Below are 18,713 nucleotides of genomic sequence, written 5' to 3' on the forward strand. Positions count from 1 at the left end.
TAACAACTGCACTGATTCACCTTGGAAACTGTGGCAAGGAAGGTCATAAAAGAGGGCAAAAAAATCACTAACCTATTTTGCTTAGTAATGGAAATTTTGAGCTCAATTGTGATCGTAAGTCGAGGTCTACCTGTATTGCTACATAATGATGAAATTCCATCATAAAGTGAGGCCTGGAAGCCATCTTTTGCCTTCCAGTCTGCCGCATTTACTGCTGTGAGAAAATGGGAGGGAGGATTATATGGAGTATGGGAGATATGTGTAGTCAAAATAACATTCCTTTCTCAGTCAAGGACGTGTTGCCCTGCAACCAGAATGGTGTGACTAGGAGGCATCTCCAGTTGGGATGGTGCCTGATTGGACCATGTGATGGACATGTGGGTGCTGGGCAGGAACTTGGACTTTCATTTGGGTGGGGAAAACCTGGAAGCTTTTCAATTCGGGTTTTCCCAGATGTGCAATATGACATCTCTAATAAAATGGAACTTTGAGGAAACTCAAGCCTCTGAGTCTTCTTTTGTTGGGGTGTTCCTTGGAACCCTGGCAGTGTGGTGCTTTTTTGTGTGTTTCCTGATTTCAATAGCAGCTGATTGGGGTGATAATGAAGGAGAAGGGACATCAGAACCGGTGGCGTGTGTGGAATGAGAAGAGGCATCAGCCTAGAATCCCTGTGTAGACACAAGCAAACTAAGTCCAACCCCACTCTTGAATTCTGTTGCCCCTCATCTAACTACAAGCAAGCGTTGTTAGTTTGAGAAGCTTCCTGTGCATAAATCTGTTGCGTGGTCCTGATCTTTCACCCCTGACAGGTAATGTTTACAGACTTGATTTCCCCCTCCTATTTTTGTTTCTGCTTGGCCAAAAAAATCCCTTCAGCATTTTTATGTGGGAAAACTATGTAAATAAAAACTAAAAACAGTCATCAGTACAATAAAAAACCCAGACAACTCTGCTGTCATAAAGTTTTGATCTCAGCTTTACTTTTCACAACTAACAACACAAGTCATATTTAAGGGGGGAGGGGACGGACCTATTACAACCTCATTCTTATAAAGTCTGGTATGAAAGTTATATCCATTTACATTCAGTGCTTTTTTTATGAGGAGAGGGAATAAAGAGATATTAAGTGCACAATATCTTTATATCAATGTTTAGGTAAGGCAGGCACTATATCTGAATATTTATAACCAGAATTAGGCCACTTTCATAGAAGACAAGAACAAAGAGCAATGAATCAAATGCAGGAGGTGAAGAAGAACCATTTACTTTCTGGAATTGTTTTCTCCTTGACTAAAAAACTCAAATAATAAAGAGTTTCAGCTTCTTTACAACAATATTTTAAAAGAGAAAGGTGTTTTCTCGGTATGTAAATTCGAAATCCCATTCTCACATGCACCCTATATAGGAATAACACCGCTTTCTTCAAACTGTAATTTAAGCCCCCAGGCCTCACATTTCCGGCTGTAGTATGCAACACTGAAAGATGGGCTGGGAGTCAGCTGACATTGCTGGGATTTACAAAAAGAGAACTGTAAGTAGCTCACAATGTTTATGAGATTTGGGCTGTTGTTCATCTCTTTCCCAGAGGAATCTGTTGAGACTGAACTCAGCCAACAGGAGGCAACAAATGGAAGTCACGGTGTGGACCAAGCATCTCAGTACAAACTAGTTTTCTTCATGATCCGCAGAAACTCCTGTTCATTGACTTCCCCATCTCCGTCCCGATCGGCTTCATCAATCATCTCCTGCAGCAGAAGCAAAAATCAAGTGAGGTAATAGCGGGACTATGAAAACAAAGACGACTTCAAAATCTTGGTTCAAAGAGTTTCTTAACTCGTTCCAATCTGACCAGCTTTGTCCACTGGCTGGTGTTTATTCATCTTTTCCCACTCTTGCATTTTGTTCTGACCTAGGTTTCTCCCAAATCACAAAGCAGACTCCCCTTTTTATTAAGTTACTGTGAATTCCTCTCATTCACATCCAGCAAAGTCTTTCAAGGGTGAATTTACAGTCATAGACCCTACCTTGCTTGGAGAGCTGCCAGGCTGATATCTTCAAAACCTGGCAAGGAGTCTCGGAGAATCATGAACCAATTAAGCAAAGTAATTGTCTGCTGCAAACTCCACTCCCCTTTCATTCCTTTTATTCCCTATGGGAGGGGCCATTCACTGTCCACCTGTGGCCTTACTCCCTTGTTCCTTAGCTGTTCCCTTCGTCTGGCAACTCTGTGCATGCGCACACTGGGAACAGACTCCAGCTGTTCGTCTGCCTCACTGATGTCTGACTCCAAAGGCAGCTAATAAGTGTCAGATGGCCCTGGCCCCATCTCTGCCTCCAACACAGAGCCCTCATCAGAGCCTTCCCCAGACTGCAGGACTGGCCCATGTTCCTCCCCAACCTCCTCATTGTCCGAATCTGCTCTGCTGGCGGGCCACAATACATTCCCACTTGTTCGTTTACCAGAGTTCAGTTTATTTAAAATGAGTTAAAATGAGTGTCACTGTTTATAAAACGGCTACATAAATAAGCCAACATAGTTTCAACCTGAAGCTCCTCATCGGTGAGATTCTCGCCCAGTTCTTTGGCCACGCGTTTAAGGTTTTTGAAAGAGATTTTGCCTGTTTCGTCATCATCGAAGAGCTTAAAAGCTTTCAGAATTTCTTCTTTTGAATCTTTTTCAGCCTTTAAAAAAAAAAAAAAGAACAAGCCTTCAGACGTTAAACAAAGTGGAACAAAAACAATTGGGGGTGGCGTAGCAGTTAGAATGCAGTATTGCAGGCTTATTCTGCCGACTGCCAGCAGTTCGATCCTGATTGGCTCAAGGTTGCTCAGCTTTCCATCCTTTCGGAGATGGGTAAAATGAGGACCCAGATTGTTGGGGGCAGTAGGCAGACTTTGTAAACCACAGAGAGGGCTATAAAGCATTGTGGAGCGGTATATAAATCTAAGTGATATTGCTATTTTAAAGCAGATTCTGCCCTCAGTTAACTGAAGGCAGTAAATAGGATTCCACCGGAGATGGCTTTTACTGCTTACATACAATCAAATGCACCCTCCTCATCCAATCAGAACAAGATTACTGAAGAGCTATTGACAGAAAAGGCTTTAATTTCCATTCTTTTCCAGTCTGCCTCGCAAGTTCCACCACTCTCTGAGCTGAGGTTTGATATCTGGAGTTACGATAGGACCAATCCTAGTTTCCCTCTTTGACAAATGGAACACGACCCTGAGAAATCCCAGGCAGCATTCAACCTTTGAGAGTTGTAACATAAAACCAGATTCTCTCTCTAATAGCCAGCACAACATACCATTTTCTGGGTCATCACTCCTAGGAAGTCACTGAAGGTAATCTTTCCTGTTCCTTCCTTATCAATCTCAAAGATCATTTTCTTGATCTCGTCTTTCTTGGGTTCAAACCCTAGGGCCCTCATGGCGACCTGAAAACAATTGAAAAGAGGGTGAGTTGAGGTTGGACTAGATGATCTCCAAGGTCCCTTCCAGCCCTACGATTCTATGACTAAAATGACAGATCTCTCTGAGAAGAGAGGCCTGCTAATGGTAAGGTAACGAAAGCATCTCAGTGATATTCTGCAGCTTGCCTTCAACTCTTTTACGTCAATACTGCCAGTCCCATCGGTGTCAAAGAGATCAAAGGCCTCCCGAATCTCTTGCTTCTGCTCTTCGGTGAGCTCGGTTTTGGGAGCTGTTTTCTTCCTCGGAGCTGCTGCTCCCAGGGACGTCTTCTTATAGCTGGAGGCCTGAGAGCATGGATGAAAGGCAGAAGAGAATATTAAAAGACGTAACCCAGTTTTAGCTCCCTTGAGGGTTTCACTTCTGACTATTCCAAAGAGCCTGGCCCGACTTTGAAGAAGAGTTTCAAACACTTCTGCCTCTGAGATCCTAGTAGCTAAATTACTCTCTTAAAAAAAAAACACTCCGATTTTCAGAATGTGAAGGGAAGCACCATACTGCAGAGGTGGTGTAAGTCTTCAATTAATATTTTTTGAACACATCCTAAATTAAATAGGTTAATTTATGTATTTTCTCTAGGAATACCCTGGTTTCCTTCACCTAATTAATATATAGCTGGGTATAGTTGGGTAGGATATATTCTTCCTAAAGATATTCCTTAAAAAAAACCTTAACTTTGTGATTGAAATGGCACTTTAAAAATATTATATTTCCTGACTTTTAAAATTATTACCAATTTTATTGGTGTTTACTCTGAGGGGGATTAAAGGATTATGGCTGCAACTTAAAATGGAAAACGTTGATGCACTGATCCTATTGTAGGGAATTAAAAAAAAATATGTATCAGCGCTGATGTAATTGGGCTATAGAGATGTCCTCGATCTGCAGTCAAAATAATCAAATGATAACAATGGTACATAAAAACAAAGGAACTTTGATCACAAAAGCTTGGCCATCGTCTTGACTTTTTTTGACCATACCCTGCAGATGCCCCTGGTTGTATTACTTGACAGTATATTCCAGGGGTGTCCAAACTTGGGAACTTTAAGACTTGTGGACTTCAACTCCCAGAATTCCCCAGCCAGCCATGCTGGCTGGGGAATTCTGGGAGTTGAAGTCCACAAGTCTTAAAGTTCCCAAGTTTGGACACCCCTGGTATATTCACATCATTCAACAGGGCTGAACAAAACCTGCCTCAAATCAGAAAAGTAATAAAGCAAAGAAAGCAAATGGTTCAGCTCCGCCCTTCCCCCAAATGCTAATTTTCTATATGCAAGATGTTCCTTTCTTGGTCAAGTACGGACTCCCAAGAGTTGGTGATTTTGCGGTTGTCTCCTGGCAACGTGACTGGAATGATTGGCCAATGTTTCTTGGACTTTCCGGTCTAGTCTATGCCTTGGGATCACCTGGTGGCATCCTTTCCATTGTCCCCAAATCTGGGTTTAACTTGGCTCTAAAGCCGATGAAGACAATCAGACACGAAGTGTGGAAATGATTTCCTTTCAATTGAACCGCTTCAGCAAAAGAGATCCCAGCCAGCAAAATGCCAGGACTCAAAACAAAGGATTCAACAAGTTTTTATCTCCATAAGCTTTTATATAGTTTTTCAAGGGGGGGGGGGGATATTGTCTAATAGGCTTTTTTGAAAGTTATCTAACTGGTAACTTTATTGTCCTCTATTGCCTCCACGCCATTCCTATTTTTAAGTCTTAACTTATAAACACCCCAAAAGTTATCTAACAAGTAGTCTATACCACCAGGCTTGAAATTTTGGGCTTAGACAATTTAGAACTTCGCCCTCCTCGATCCGACCTAAGTGTAGTATATAAAATTACCTGCTACACTGTCCTATCTGTCAATGACTACTTCAGCTTCAGCCACAATAATACAAACGATAGAGACAAACTTATGATAAACCGCTCCAAACTTGATTGCAGAAAATACGACTTCAGCAACGGAGTTGTCGGTGCCTGTAATGCTCTACCCGACTCTGTGGCTTCTTCCCTGATCCCCAAAAACTTTAACCTTAAACTGTCTACTGTCGAGACCCCACTCTATTCCTAAGAGGTCTGCAAAGGGGGTGCATAAGCGCACCAACGTGCCTACCGTCCCTGCCCTACTGTTCCCATCTATTTGTACTCATTTCATGTGCTCATGTCCATGTTTATACTTAGATCTGTTATTTAATCCATGCTTGACGAAATCAAATAAATAAATAAATAAAGTGGATCAAGTGTCGGGGAAGGCAGGCGGGGAAAACGCTTCTGCCTCCCGATCCTGCAAAATCGGCGCAAGATCCAATTCGGAGATTCAAGAGGGAGGCAACCGGGTGGCTCATTTGCATACATTAGCATAGGGAACGGATGCAAATCCCAGCCGTTAAGCGCAGCCTCTGCGGTTTCGGCTACCTTAGGTCGTGCCTGGCTTCGCCGCCACTGCCGCGGCCTTCTCCACACACACACAAGCACACGCCCTCACCCACCCGCCTGAGGCCTTCCCCCGGCCGCGACCCCACTGACCATCCCCAGAAAGAGGCGCCGCTCCCTCAGGCCGCCCGTTGGGGGAGGAAAGAACAACAACAACAACGGCGCGAGTTCAACCGTCGCCCGGCAGCCAGACGCTCAGCGTCGCACCTTGCGATTGGCTCATCTCGCCGCGCGCCATCGTCGGGACCAACCGCCTTCGCTATTGGCCGGGGAGCCGGGCGCGCGCAAGAGAAAGAGAGCCGCGCCCGGCCTGTGATTGGTGACGAAGGGCGGAGGGCGGGGTGAGTGAGAAAGAACCGATTGGCCACAGAGCCGGAAAAGCCAATGGGGCGAGCCTCCCCACTCTCGGCAGATCTTCACCTTAGGGGTGAAGGGGTCGAAGGAGAGGGAGGAGTCGAGCGCTGCCGCGGGATGTGATTGGAGAAGCTCGGAGGGCGGGCGTGGTCTGGCCGCCCATGGGTATAAAATCAAAGAGGCGTGGCTGTTGGGTTAATGGGACCAGCTGAGAGGCTGCTGGGTGGGATTCTTTTGGATCGGTTCTGTGTTAGATTCCTGTGCAGGGAGATCCACGGGCGGCTTCAGATCCCTTTCCCTGGTCCAGGCTGCTTTGCCTCACCGTTAGACCTGGAATATCTTCTTTTTAATCCTATCTTTTGATATCTGATATCTTTTTGGGCAGCTTTGAGAAAAGCAGGTGAGGGATGAGAGGGGATGGAGATGACCAGAGACTCTTCCAACTGTAATGGAGTTTTATGCATTAAATTTAAATGCTGATCACCTCTCTATTGAAGTGACTCTAAGTGATTTAACTGATAAATATTCCATTTTCCAGTTAGGAAGGCTCATGGAGGTGCCTTGTATTAGACTGAAAAACTGATACAACAGAGAATTGTTATATGTCTTTGATATTTACTAACATGTTATGTCTAGGAGTTGGTAAACTGTCCAGAGCTACTGGCAGACATCTCTCTCTTTCTCTCTCTCTGTCTCTCTCCGCCCTCCCTCCCATCCTCCCTCTCCCCTCTCTCTCTTCCTCCCTCTCTCTCTCTCAATCTGTCTCCTCCCTCCCTTCCTCCCACTCTCTCCCTCCCTCTCTTTCTCTCCCCCCTCTCTCCCCCTCCCTCTCTTCCTCTCTCTCTCCCATCTCACTCCCCCCTCTCTTTATATGTATGTATATTATCTCTTTTATTTATTAAACATAAAACTCAGTCAACTGAACATTTAAAAATGCATCACAAATATCATTGACTGGCACCGATGGTTGATACCGGTTGCTGCCAGCATCCTAGGTATCAACAAAGTATCTTCTTAAAATGTACAATGTTCCAAGATTTTTTGCAGGTTTTTTTACAGTTCTGCTATTATTATTATTATTATTATTATTATTATTATTATTATTATTATTATTATTATTATTATTATTATTATTATTATTATACAATTGTATCACAGCGGCCAGTTGTTTCGCCGGATTTGGCATTGATTACTAGTCGGGCCCCACCCAGGGGCCTATTATTATTATTATCATTATTATTATTATCATTATCATTATTATTTACTTTAGTCATTAAGCATGAAGCTCAGTCAACTGAGCATTGAAAAATGTATCACAAACATTATTAAGTGGCCCTGATGGTTGATACGGGTTGCTGCCAGCCTCCTTGGTATCCTTATGATTGTTCTTGTTATTGGTTGTCTATGGAAATTCTCAGTCAGCCAGGTCATTGGTTGTCTCAAAGGTGCTTTTTCAAAATGCGACTTTTGAAACTCAAGGGGAAAAAAACACAGTGCAGGTAAGTTTTGAAAAAGCACTTTTGAGACAATTATGGTTGGTTGCCCCGTGAGTCAGATGTTCAGACTGAATTTGGCTTTTTTTATCTACCTATCCTTTTCAAGAACCTGTCACTCCGTTAAGCGGCGCTAGGGATTTGAACCGCTGAACTGCCGACCTTCTGATCGACAAGCTCATCATCTTAGTCACTGAGCCACTGAGCCCTTAGAATTAGTAGTAGTGACTAAATTATTATTATTATTATTATTATTATTATTATTATTATTATTATTATTATTATTATTATTGATCCCTGAGGCAGTCATTATATCTGTATGTGCTATGCTGAGATCGGCATAAGTGGAAAATTCAGTTGATCATCAGGAAAGAGAAGCATTGGGCTTTTAAAAAAGTTAGGCTGCAAACTAACTTACAGGTGATAGGAATGGAAGGGTTCTAATTTAACTTTTTCTGTCATTTGAGTACAGCAGGAAAAGAACTGCAGAATTGCTTTTCCCTTCCTGAAAAACCTTTGGACCAGATGGCCATGCATTTGAGGCCGGTAAGTTAGTTTATTTCTGCAAAATACCCCTTTTTGGTGGGGAGCGGCTTTTTTAACATGAGCCACGGTGGCGCGGCGGTTAGACTGCAGTACTGCAGGCTACTTCTGCTGACTGCAATTTGGCAGTTCAAATCTCACAGGCTCAAGGTTGACTCGGCCTTCCATCCTTCCGAGATGGGTAAAATGAGGACCCAAAATTGTTGGTGGGTTCTGGATCCCGTCGCAACCGGTATGCTGCGACGGGATCAGGCGTCCACCTCGGGCACCCACCGCCCTGCGACGCTCCAGCTGCTCTGCGGAGGTCGCGCAGGCACTGTACGCTGTGCGTGTGTGTGCAAATGGCCCGGTTGGCTTAAATACAGGTAAGGATCACAGGTGGGCCCTTCAAAACACTGTTCTGGTATGGTGGCAGCTGGGAGCAGCGGTATGCCTGTACTGGGGCGTACCGCCCGGAACCCACCATTGGTTTCGGGGGGGGGGGGGAGAGGCTGACTAAGTAAACCGCTTAGAGACAGCTGTAAAAGCATTGTGAAGCGATATATAAGTCTTAAGTGCTATTGCTATTGGTATTTCCATGCAGGAAGCATAACTGAAGATTGGAGTAAAGATACTTGTGGTCTTCTTGGTGAAATGCCAGATTGTTTTCTCACCTGGCTCCCAGATGGGGCTTCACTCTCCTGGAATCTGTTTGGGCTAGGACCTTGAGATCCACTCCTTTGGTTTAAAATTAGAGTGCAGGAGAGCCTGATTCAGTATGTTGCTTTAGAGACAATTCAACTTGGAATAGTCTAAACTGTGAATCTGTGAATTAGATCATTTTGCAGCCCAGGTAGTTTGATTTCTTGAGCCAGGTAGATTTTGTTTTGACTAGTTAACTGAGAAAAGATCCTGCAGAACAGGGGTCACCAACCTTTCGGACCTCAGGAACCACTAAATACATAAGTTTAAATCCTACGGACCATTAGTATGAATTTTTTTTTAAAAAAAGATAAATAGTATTTAGTGCAATATAAAAAATGCAAATAATTTTTCTACGGACCACCAAAATTTTCCCGCGGACGACTGGTTGGTGAAGCACTGCTGAAGGGTACTAAGCTAGTCCCTCCTTGATCTAAATCCTTGGTTATGATTTCTGGCATTTTATTTGGAAGGCTATAATCTTAAGATATCCCTGCAAGAACTCTTTGCTTCTCAAGTTTGCTCTCTGAGGAGAAAATTGCATCGCTCCCAAACACGTTCTTGTTTTGGCATAGGCGTTTTTATCCCTATAATCTAGCTCCAAGGACAATTTGAAGCAAGGTTATATAATATTGCCCTGAACGGTGGTTTTTTTTTTTTTTTGTCCTGGAGTAGTTGTTATTTGCATGAGTTCTTGCTTGTTGCTTTCCGTGCTCATAAAAACCAATCCTGATGTGTTGGGGAAAACCCTGATGGTGATCCATTTCTATCTTTTTCCTGCAGGCTAGTAAAAAATGCACCGTGATTGGCGGCTCGGGATTTCTCGGTCAACATCTGGTAGAGCAGTTGGTGGAAAAAGGCTACTCGGTCAACGTGTTTGACATTCGCAAAGGTTTTGATAACAGCCAGGTGCAGTTTTACCTGGGCAACCTCTGCAAGAAAGAGGTAAGGAACAAACTAAGGTAAATTGACACGGCTCAGGTATGGTCAACCATGAAGTTTGTTGGTCTTAAGCCCGTAAGACCAGAGTTGGTGAAGGCTGTTTAGGAGTTAAAATGAGAATTTCGGGGATTTCCACCCCAGGTGTTGGGGAGTGTTGCAACGTTAGAATCTGCTCTAATGTGTATACCAGGGGTGTCAAACTCAAGGTCCGTGGGCCGGATCTGATCCATGGGGTGCTTAGATCTGGCCCGGAGTGGGGGGGGGGGGCTCAGCCTGGAAACAGCAAAGGTCCTCTGTCAGTGAAACACTCTGTTTTAAAAAATGGGATGCGGGAAGGGTGCGCACCCTTCCCCAGGCTTCGTTTTCTCTGACAGAGAGCTATCAAAAACAAACTAAAATCAAAACAAAAGGAGAAATGTTTCCCCTTTTGCCTTTGAGCATGCAAGAAGGGCCAGGAAAGGAGAAAGGGTCAGAGGAAAGGCAAAGAAAAAGATGGGAAGAGAGCCAGGAATGAAAAAGAAGGAAAGAGGGGAAGGAAGAAGAATGAATGAAGAGGGAAGGAAGGAAGGAAGGAAGAAGAGTGAGCGAGGGTCTTAGGGAAGTCCTGCCTTAGTACTTGGCCACCACAGGTGCCCCTGACATGAGTCCCATGTCACGCCCACCGGGGCCACCCTCACCTCTAGCCATGGCCCCTCCACCCCACCACAGCGTACCCCTCCACTCCACCCCTCCGAGGTCAAACACAACCCTGATACGGCCCTCAATGAAATCGAGTTTGACACCCCTGGTGTAGACTACTTTGTAGAACATTTCCTATATCTCATGTGCTAAATCTGATTTCTGCTATAAGATACCTTAAGATCTAAGGGTCTCTGGATAATTGAAATTTCTTCTTTAGCTTGCGACTTAGAGGCCCCTCTAAACTGGCGTCTTTCCGCTGGAGTCAATTCCAGATTTACCAACATTCTTGCTTCTAATTGTCTAGAGGTCTTCAAGTAGAAATTGCACAGGCCTCAAAAGGAGATGGCCTCACTCAGCGAATTGATGCAACAGCGTCTCCAGTTTGTTAGTCAAACATGTACATGATAACAAGTATAGGTATGAACATAAGCATCAATAAAGGAAGTAAATACAGATAAATGGGGACAGTAGGACAGGGACGGTAGGCACGCTGGTCCGCTTATGCAGGCCCCCTTTATGGACCTCTTAGGAATGGGGTGAAGTCCACGGTAGACTGAGGTTGAAGCTGTGAGGGTTTGAGGATGTAACAACGTAGTGAGGTGGAGCATTCCAGGCGTTGACCACTCTGTTGTTGAAGTCTATTTTTCTGCCATCAAGTTTGGAGTAGTTTACCTTGAGTTTGTATCGATTGTTTGCCCATGTGTTATTGTGGTTGAAGCTGAAGAAGCTGTTGACAAGTAAGACGTTGTAGCAGACACTTTTGTGTATTATGCTTAGATCAGACCGCAGGTGGTGCAGTTCCAGATTGTCCAAGGCCAAAATTTCAAGCCTGGTGGCATAGGGAATTCTTTGACTGTATCTCTTCTCCATCCCAGGATCTACTCCCGGCTCTCCAAGGTGTGACTGTGGCATTTCACTGTGCATCGCCTGCACCTTCTAGCAACAATCGGGAACTTTTTTACAGAGTCAATTATTTGGGGACCAAGACAGTCATTGAGGCTTGTAAAGAAGCTGGCGTCCAAGTAAGGTTTGAACGAGAATGTTAAAGCACTAACACAAGCAAGAAGGAGCTGCCCCTCATGACTCTATCTGGGGAGCTTTAGCTGTCTAGAAGGGGGCTTTTCAAAGCGAAATCTGTGGATCCCAGGGGTTCCTTGAGGACTTGAACAGGTCCCTACAGACCTAAGACGGAAAATAAATTCACTGCTAAGTTCCAGGGAGAGGCAAGGCGTAGTCCAGGGGTGTCAAACTCAAGGCCAACAGGCCGGATCCCGCCCGTGGGGTGCTTAGATATGGCCCAAGGGTCCGCCCCAGAATGAGAGAAGAACCAGCCTGCGGTGCCTCTAACAGTGAAAACAGAGCTTGGGAGGGATGTCTCAACTTCTGGAGGCTCACTCGGCTCAATTCTGCAGAGGATGCAGAACTTAAGAGGGCCATAGAATAACAGAGTTGGAAAGGACCTTGGAGGTCTTCTAGTCCAACCCCATGCTCAGGCAGGAAACCATACACCACTTCATGGTTGTCCAATCTCTTCTTAAAAATCTTCCAGTGTTGGAGCATTCACAACTTCTGGAGGCCAGCTGTCCCACTGGTTAATTCTCCTCACTGTTAGGAAGTTTCTCCTTAATTCCAGGTTGCTTCTCTCAATCTTGTATGGCTCTAACTTGATCTGGTAGCCAACATGTTTCCATAACGCCCTTGACATTTTCCTTCCTACTCTTTGGCAGAAATTGGTGTTGACCAGCAGTGCCAGCGTTGTCTTCGAAGGTACGGACATCAAGAATGGAACAGAAGAGCTCCCTTATGCCAAGAAGCCCATTGATTACTATACAGAAACAAAGATTCTGCAGGAGAAGGTCTGGATCTTTTGGGGTTCATGAGATTTCCTTTTGCTCTTGGTAGATCTGTTGTTGTTGGTTGCAAAGTCTTGTCCAACCCATCACAACCCCATGGACAATGTTCCTCCAGGCCTTCCTGTCCTCTACTATCCCCCAGAGTCCATTTAAGCTCACACCGACTGCTTCGGTGACTCCATCCAGCCAACGTATTCTCTGTCATCCCCTTCTTCTTTTGCCCTCCATCTTTCCCAGCCTTAGGCTCTTCTCCAGGGACTCCTTCCTTCCCATTGGCCAAAGATCTTGGTAGATCTACATAGACTGTTTTTGTTTTTAGGAGGTGCTAAAGGCCAGTGACCCAGAGAAGAATTTCTTGACCATTGCTATCCGTCCACATGGCATATTTGGACCCAGGGACCCTCAGCTGGTTCCAGTCCTCATCCAGGCAGCCAAGAGTGGCAAGATGAAATTCATCATTGGGTAAGTCAAGTTCCATCTACGAGGTTCCTTGTGCTGTTGGTGATTTCATCTCTTCTTGCAGACATTTCACGGCCAGGCTAGGTAATGTAATCAGTGCATAAGGAAGAGAAAAGACTTAAATGCATCCTTCCTCCTCAACACATGGTCATTAACCAACACTCAGATAGGCAGGAATCTATGTTTGATCAACAGAAACAAATCAAAGCCGGTAGGACAAGCTACCACCTATAAACACCAAGCAAATTGCATAACCTGGGGGGGAGATCTCCAAACTTGGCAAGTTTAAGACTTGTAGACTTAAATTTCCAGAATTAACAGAGGGATACAATCAAGATCAAGGGAGGTACTAATACCACTCTATAAAGCCTTAGTAAGACCACACCTAGAACACTGCATCCAGTTTTGGTCACCACACTAGAAAAAGATGTTGAGACTCTAGAAAAAGTGCAGAGAAGAAGCAACCAGGATGATTAGAGGACTGGAGGCTAAAACATACGATGAATGGTTGCAGGAAGTGGGCATGGCTAGTCTAGTGAAGAGAAGGACCAGGGGAGACATGATAGCAGTCTTCCAATATTTGAGGGGCTGCCAGAGAGAGGAGAGGGTCAAGCTATTTTCCAAAGCACCTGAAGGCCAGACTAGGAAGAATGGATGGAAACTGATCAAGGAGAAATTCAACCTGGAAATTTCCTGACAGTGAGAACAATCAACCCATGGGACAGAAGTTGCCTTCAGGAGCTTCATCCCTTGAAGCTTTCAGGAAGAGATGGACTGCCATCTGTCAGAAATGGTGTAGGGCAGGGGGGGAGGGGATTGGACTAGATGGACCTACAAGGTCCCTTCCAGCTCTGTTAATCTGTTAAAAATTCATCAGCTAGCCATGCTGGAGAATTCTCAGAGTTGAAGTCCACAGATCTTAAACTTACCAAGTTTGGAGAGCCCTGGTATAACCCTACTCACATGATGCTCCCTGGCCTGTTAATGAAGCATCCGCTGAAAGAGAAGCCAACTCAGAGCACCCCAAGAATCCCCCAATTCGACCTTGAGCTACACATATTTTCCACATCTTACAAGTCAATTCTGTTTGTACTCCTCGCTCATCGAGAATGAGCTCCTGAATCCAAAACGAATTGCCTTTGCTTTCAAATAATTTGCCTGGTGTATTGCACAAGGAATGCTTTGGCTATAGCTTGCATCTATGAAATCTTTCCCAATTGAAATAACACATGGCCAGTGACTCATTTATTCTTAGTTACTTTCTATTTCACTGTGGTGGCTTTTAACAAGTTTTTAATGAGCCTTAATTTTGTGCTGGTCAGTTTCAGGGTAATATTATTGCCAGTAAGCGTCATTATTTCATGGTGAAAAGCTTGGTGATTTGGTAATCATCCCAGTACTGTTACTGTTATTTACTTGTCTTTTATCCCATTCTCCAAATAAATTGCTCTGTAAAAAGCATCCTTTTATTTATTTTTTAAAATTTAAATTTAAAAATAAGCTAAAATTTAAAACGAAAATGACATTGTCGGCTTATAAAATTAGGAAAAAGCAAAAGGAAAAGGAGAATTGTAAACCCAAGAAACGAAGTGTGAATGAAAAAAAAAAGAATTCTAGAATTAAGAGAATCTTATCTCCGTCCCTTTTCTCTAAACTATGTAGAGCAAAAAAACAACAACAACCCAAAACCTTTCTCTAGTTAAGCCATGAATGATCTGGCTTATGTTCCTTCACAATCCTTGTAGAATTTGTAGGTCACAGGGATGTCAAACACAATTTCACTGGGTGTCACATCAGGGCTGTGATTGACTTGGGCGGGCTGGGGAGGGGGCTGGCTGATAGTGTGTAGTCAACTGTCCAGCTTGACGCCACTCACTGGGCGTGGCCAACTGGGTGGGCGTGGCCAGCTTGACGCCACTCTCCAAACTTCTGGCATATTTCTTCTTTGCATTGGGTAGATAGGGCCAAAGTGATGCAGGACGGACCCTTACATTTTCCATGACGGCCCTGTGGGCCAAATCTGACCACATCTTGGATGTGGGCCTTATGTTTGACACCCCTGTTGTTTAATACTGCCCGAAACAACAAGTTAGGTGTTAATAGCGCTTATACAAGTCATGGTGTGTCCAGAGGAACTCCAGTTTGGCTCATGCATATTATTGTTGCTTTTGGACTCTTCTCTCTTCTGAACAGTAACGGGAAGAATTTGGTGGATTTTACCTACGTGGAAAACGTGGTCCATGGGCACATCCTGGCTGCAGAGAAGCTTCAAAGAGAATCTCCATTGTGTGGAAAGGTAAGGACACTCCATCGTTGCCTGAAGCTTAGACTTGGAGACCCAGGGGGAGGATATAGCATTTTAGTGCTGAGCTTAGAAGAGGCCCACAGTCAACCCTACCTGCCTGTGAGAAAGGCAGAGAAGAGACGTCTATGGACGCCTCCTTTAGCTCCTGAAGGGAAGAGGGGATGTAAATCAAAGATGTAATTACCATGTATGGATTGCCTGATCTGCTCCCTGATATACTTGGGTGTGTTCCTTGTATCGGGGGTGAAATCCAGCTGGTTCTGACAGGTTCTGGAGAACCGGTGACGGAAATTTTGAGTAGTTTAGAGAATCAGCAAATGCCACCTCTGGCTGGCCCCAGAGTGGGGAGGGAATGGGGATTTTGCAGTATCCTTCCCCTGGAGTGGAATGGGAAAGGAGATTTGGCAGTATCCTTCCCCTGGAGTGGAATGGGAATGGAGATTTGGCAGTATCCTTCCCCTGGAGTGGAATGGGAATAGGGATTTTGCAGTATCCTTCCCCTGGAGTGGAATGGGAATGGGGATTTTGCAGTATCCTTCCCCTGGAGTGGAATGGGAATGGGGATTTTGCAGTATCCTTCCCCTGGAGTGGAATGGGAATAGGGATTTTGCAGTATCCTTCCCCTGGAGTGGAATGGGAATGGGGATTTTGCAGTATCCTTCCCCCAGGAGTGGAATGGGAATAGGGATTTTGCAGTATCCTTCCCCTGGAGTGGAATGGGAATGGGGATTTTGCAGTATCCTTCCCTGGAGTGGAATGGGAATGGAGATTTGGCAGTATCCTTCCCCCAGGAGTGGAATGGGAATAGGGATTTTGCAGTATTCTTCCCCTGGAGTGGAATGGGAATGGAGATTTGGCAGTATCCTTCCCTGGAGTGGAATGTGAATGGAGATTTGGCAGTATCCTTCCCCCAGGAGTGGAATGGGAATGGAGATTTGGCAGTATCCTTCCCCTGGAGTGGAATGGGAATGGGGATTTTGCAGTATCCTTCCCCTGGGACGCCCACCAAGCCATGCCACACCCACAGAACCGGTAGTAAAAAAAAATGAATTTCCCCATTGCCTTGTATGCTTAGTTTATTAACTTCCCTCCCTCCCTTGTTTGTCTCGTAGGCTTTTCACATCACAAACGATGAGCCCATTCCTTTCTGGGAATTCCTGTCTCACATCCTCACCGGCCTGCACTACGACCCTCCTAAATATCGCATCCCTTACTGGCTAGCTTATTATTTAGCCCTTCTCCTCTCCCTGTTTTTGCTGCTGTTGAGCCCCCTTGTTACCATTCATCCCACCTTCACCCCCATGAGGGTCGCCCTGGCCGGGACCTTCCATTATTACAGCTGCGAGCGGGCCAAAAGAGACCTGGGCTACAAGCCGGTGGTTCGCCTGGATGAAGCCATCGTAAGGACCATCAAGAGTTATCCCCATCTCCACAGGACCACGTGATGGTCTGAATTCCAACCCAATATCTGCTGAACCTCTTCCATGGATTCCGTGTAGGTCATCTGATTGGCTTTTCTCTTCAGTCTACTTGCCCCTGGGAAGCACCACTTTGGAACAACTTTCTGAGGTTGAACTACTTCAAGCAATGTCTCCGGAGTAGCTGCTGGCCCAGGATAAGCCCAGTTTTATATAGGTGTATCTTTTTATAGAGGCCTTTTATAAAGGTACATTATTTTGTGGCATTTTTTTTGGGGGGGGGGGGGGAGACGCATGTCAGGGTTCCAAATAGCATCCAAAAGTAAATCAGAGTCCGAGGCAAAGGATTCCTCAAAGTTTCAATTTATGAAGAGAGTCATGTTGGCACATCTGGGAAAACCCGAATCTGAAAGCTTCCCGGTTTTCCCACCCAGTTGAAAGTTCAAGATCTTGCCCCCAAAAGCCACAAGTCCATCACATGGCCCAATCTTCCACTGCCATGCTGGCAGCTTCCACCCATCCAGTTCCGTCCAGGTGGAGAGACAAAGGATGACCTTGGCTTTCTAGAAAGAATTTTGTTATGGCTACGTATCACCCAACTCCGTATAATCCCCCCTCCCATTTTCCCACAATAGAAAATGCATAGTAGAATAATAGAAAGTGTGGCAGGCCAAAGATCCACAAGAAAAAAATGGCTTGCAGGCCTGACAATGTGTCCTGCTGAGCTATCTTCCTTTTCAACATGTCACTTTTGGTAAGGTGAAAGAAGGAACTACCTTTTTTAAAATAATAATAATTTCTTATTAAATAAACATTAAAACATTGGACATAGGGTGATCTTTTTGGCTTTGTCATTTCCGTACATATTTTAACTATAACAACAAATACAGTTTCTACGTATTGTATGTAGCTACTTGGATCTTATAAACATATCCCTTGTCCTCCTTTGTCTATGAATTATCCAGTTCCAATGTTGCAGATCCTCAGTATATTCTGTTGAAAGAAGGAACTGTCTTTTTTTGAGCTTTGCCATTGCAAAAGGAGGAAACAGGTGCTTGGAATGAGGACAAAACTTAAATGCCTACTCTGACAATGTCCAACCTTGGCAATCTTAAGACTTGTGGACTTCAACTTCCAGAATTCCCCAGCCGACATGGCTTGTTGGAGAATTCTGGGAGTTGATCCACAGGTCTTTAAAATTGCCAGGGTGGAGACATCCATGTTCTAGACTGAGACTTTGTCCAGAGCCTGTCATTTCTGAAGTTTGTTGGATTCTTGGTATTCTTCGAGCTTGCTTCTCTTCTTACAGTTGTCTCATTCCTTTTGATTTGATCCTAGTTGACAGTGAGAAACCTGTCCTGAACCCATCCTTCCTCATCTCATGCCTATTAATCAACACCCAGATAAATGAGATTCGGCTGTTGAAATTAATCAACGCCCAAGATAAATCTTAAAGAACTTATCTTCAGGTCTTTAAGAAAAAGAACTCAAAAGATCCCACCCCAAAAAGCAACCAAGGAACAACAACAAAAATAAGCCAGTCAAAAACTAGTAGGGCTCGTTTTAATAAAAGGCAAATGCCACCACCAACCCCATGCACTGATGGTGCTACCTAGCTTGGTAATGAAACATCTGCAGAAGGGAAAGTCAGAAAACATCCAGAACTCCACAATTTAACCTTCAACCCCATATGTTATGCATTGTGAATATGTAGAGTGCATGTCTGGGAGCTGAGTCATGGCAAGTAGACTTATAAATTGCCTTTATAAATCAAGGTTGTCATGATTCAACATTCAGACAACTACCTGGATGTCTGAGAATCTTCACTGATGTACAGTAAGAGGTTTCTGATGAAATCCACTTACTAATATTGGGGGAACAGTTTATCCCCATAATGATGGTGGTGAGGGAGGGACACTTTTTATGGTAGTACATAAGGAAGAGAACAGACTTAAGCACATCCTTCCTCCTCAACACATGGTCATTAACCAACACTCAGATAGGCAGGAACCTATGATCAACAGAAACAAATCCAAGCTGGTAGGACAAGCTACCACCTATAAACACCAAGCAAATTCCATAACCTG

At 44.5% G+C, this 18,713-nt stretch overlaps 2 protein-coding genes across 3 annotated transcripts; one reads left to right on the top strand and one right to left on the bottom strand.

The window, feature by feature from the left end:
- Positions 1 to 953: 953 nt before the first annotated feature.
- Positions 954 to 6,126, bottom strand: CETN2 (centrin 2). The gene is made up of 5 exons (XM_081963958.1): positions 5,991 to 6,126; positions 3,600 to 3,758; positions 3,309 to 3,437; positions 2,545 to 2,682; positions 954 to 1,745 (listed from the first exon to the last, which is right to left on the bottom strand). The coding sequence occupies exons 1-5, from the start codon at positions 5,991 to 5,993 to the stop codon at positions 1,656 to 1,658; spliced, it is 519 nt and encodes a 172-aa protein (XP_081820084.1). The 5' UTR covers positions 5,994 to 6,126; the 3' UTR covers positions 954 to 1,655.
- Positions 6,127 to 6,463: 337 nt separating this feature from the next.
- NSDHL (NAD(P) dependent 3-beta-hydroxysteroid dehydrogenase NSDHL) lies at positions 6,464 to 17,458 on the top strand. Of its 2 annotated transcripts, none has more exons than XM_081963956.1 (8): positions 6,464 to 6,574; positions 8,217 to 8,290; positions 9,752 to 9,913; positions 11,467 to 11,613; positions 12,319 to 12,447; positions 12,764 to 12,906; positions 15,097 to 15,199; positions 16,321 to 17,458. In XM_081963956.1, exons 2-8 carry the CDS (start codon positions 8,270 to 8,272, stop codon positions 16,651 to 16,653), a joined length of 1,038 nt encoding a protein of 345 aa, XP_081820082.1. In that variant the 5' UTR covers positions 6,464 to 6,574; positions 8,217 to 8,269; the 3' UTR covers positions 16,654 to 17,458. The 2 variants fall into 2 exon arrangements, with proteins under 2 accessions (XP_081820082.1, XP_081820083.1); XM_081963957.1 differs by having other exon boundaries at positions 6,517 to 6,651.
- The last annotated feature ends 1,255 nt before the right edge of the window (positions 17,459 to 18,713 follow it).

This window comes from Natrix helvetica, assembly GCF_964273705.1.
Source record: "Natrix helvetica genome assembly, chromosome: 11".
Lineage (NCBI taxonomy): Eukaryota > Metazoa > Chordata > Lepidosauria > Squamata > Natricidae > Natrix > Natrix helvetica.

Excerpts from the sequence above, each read along its gene's own strand:
- CETN2 (XM_081963958.1), bottom strand. Across the intron at positions 2,683-3,308 it reads GAGTGATGACCCAGAAAATG|GCTGAAAAAGATTCAAAAGA; the intron begins GTATGTTGTGCT and ends TTTTTTTTAAAG. Across the intron at positions 1,746-2,544 it reads TCACCGATGAGGAGCTTCAG|GAGATGATTGATGAAGCCGA; the intron begins GTTGAAACTATG and ends CTTCTGCTGCAG.
- NSDHL (XM_081963956.1), top strand. The coding sequence starts at position 8,270 with ATGGCCATGCATTTGAGGCCG. Across the intron at positions 11,614-12,318 it reads GTAAAGAAGCTGGCGTCCAA|AAATTGGTGTTGACCAGCAG; the intron begins GTAAGGTTTGAA and ends ACTCTTTGGCAG. Across the intron at positions 12,907-15,096 it reads AAGATGAAATTCATCATTGG|TAACGGGAAGAATTTGGTGG; the intron begins GTAAGTCAAGTT and ends TCTTCTGAACAG.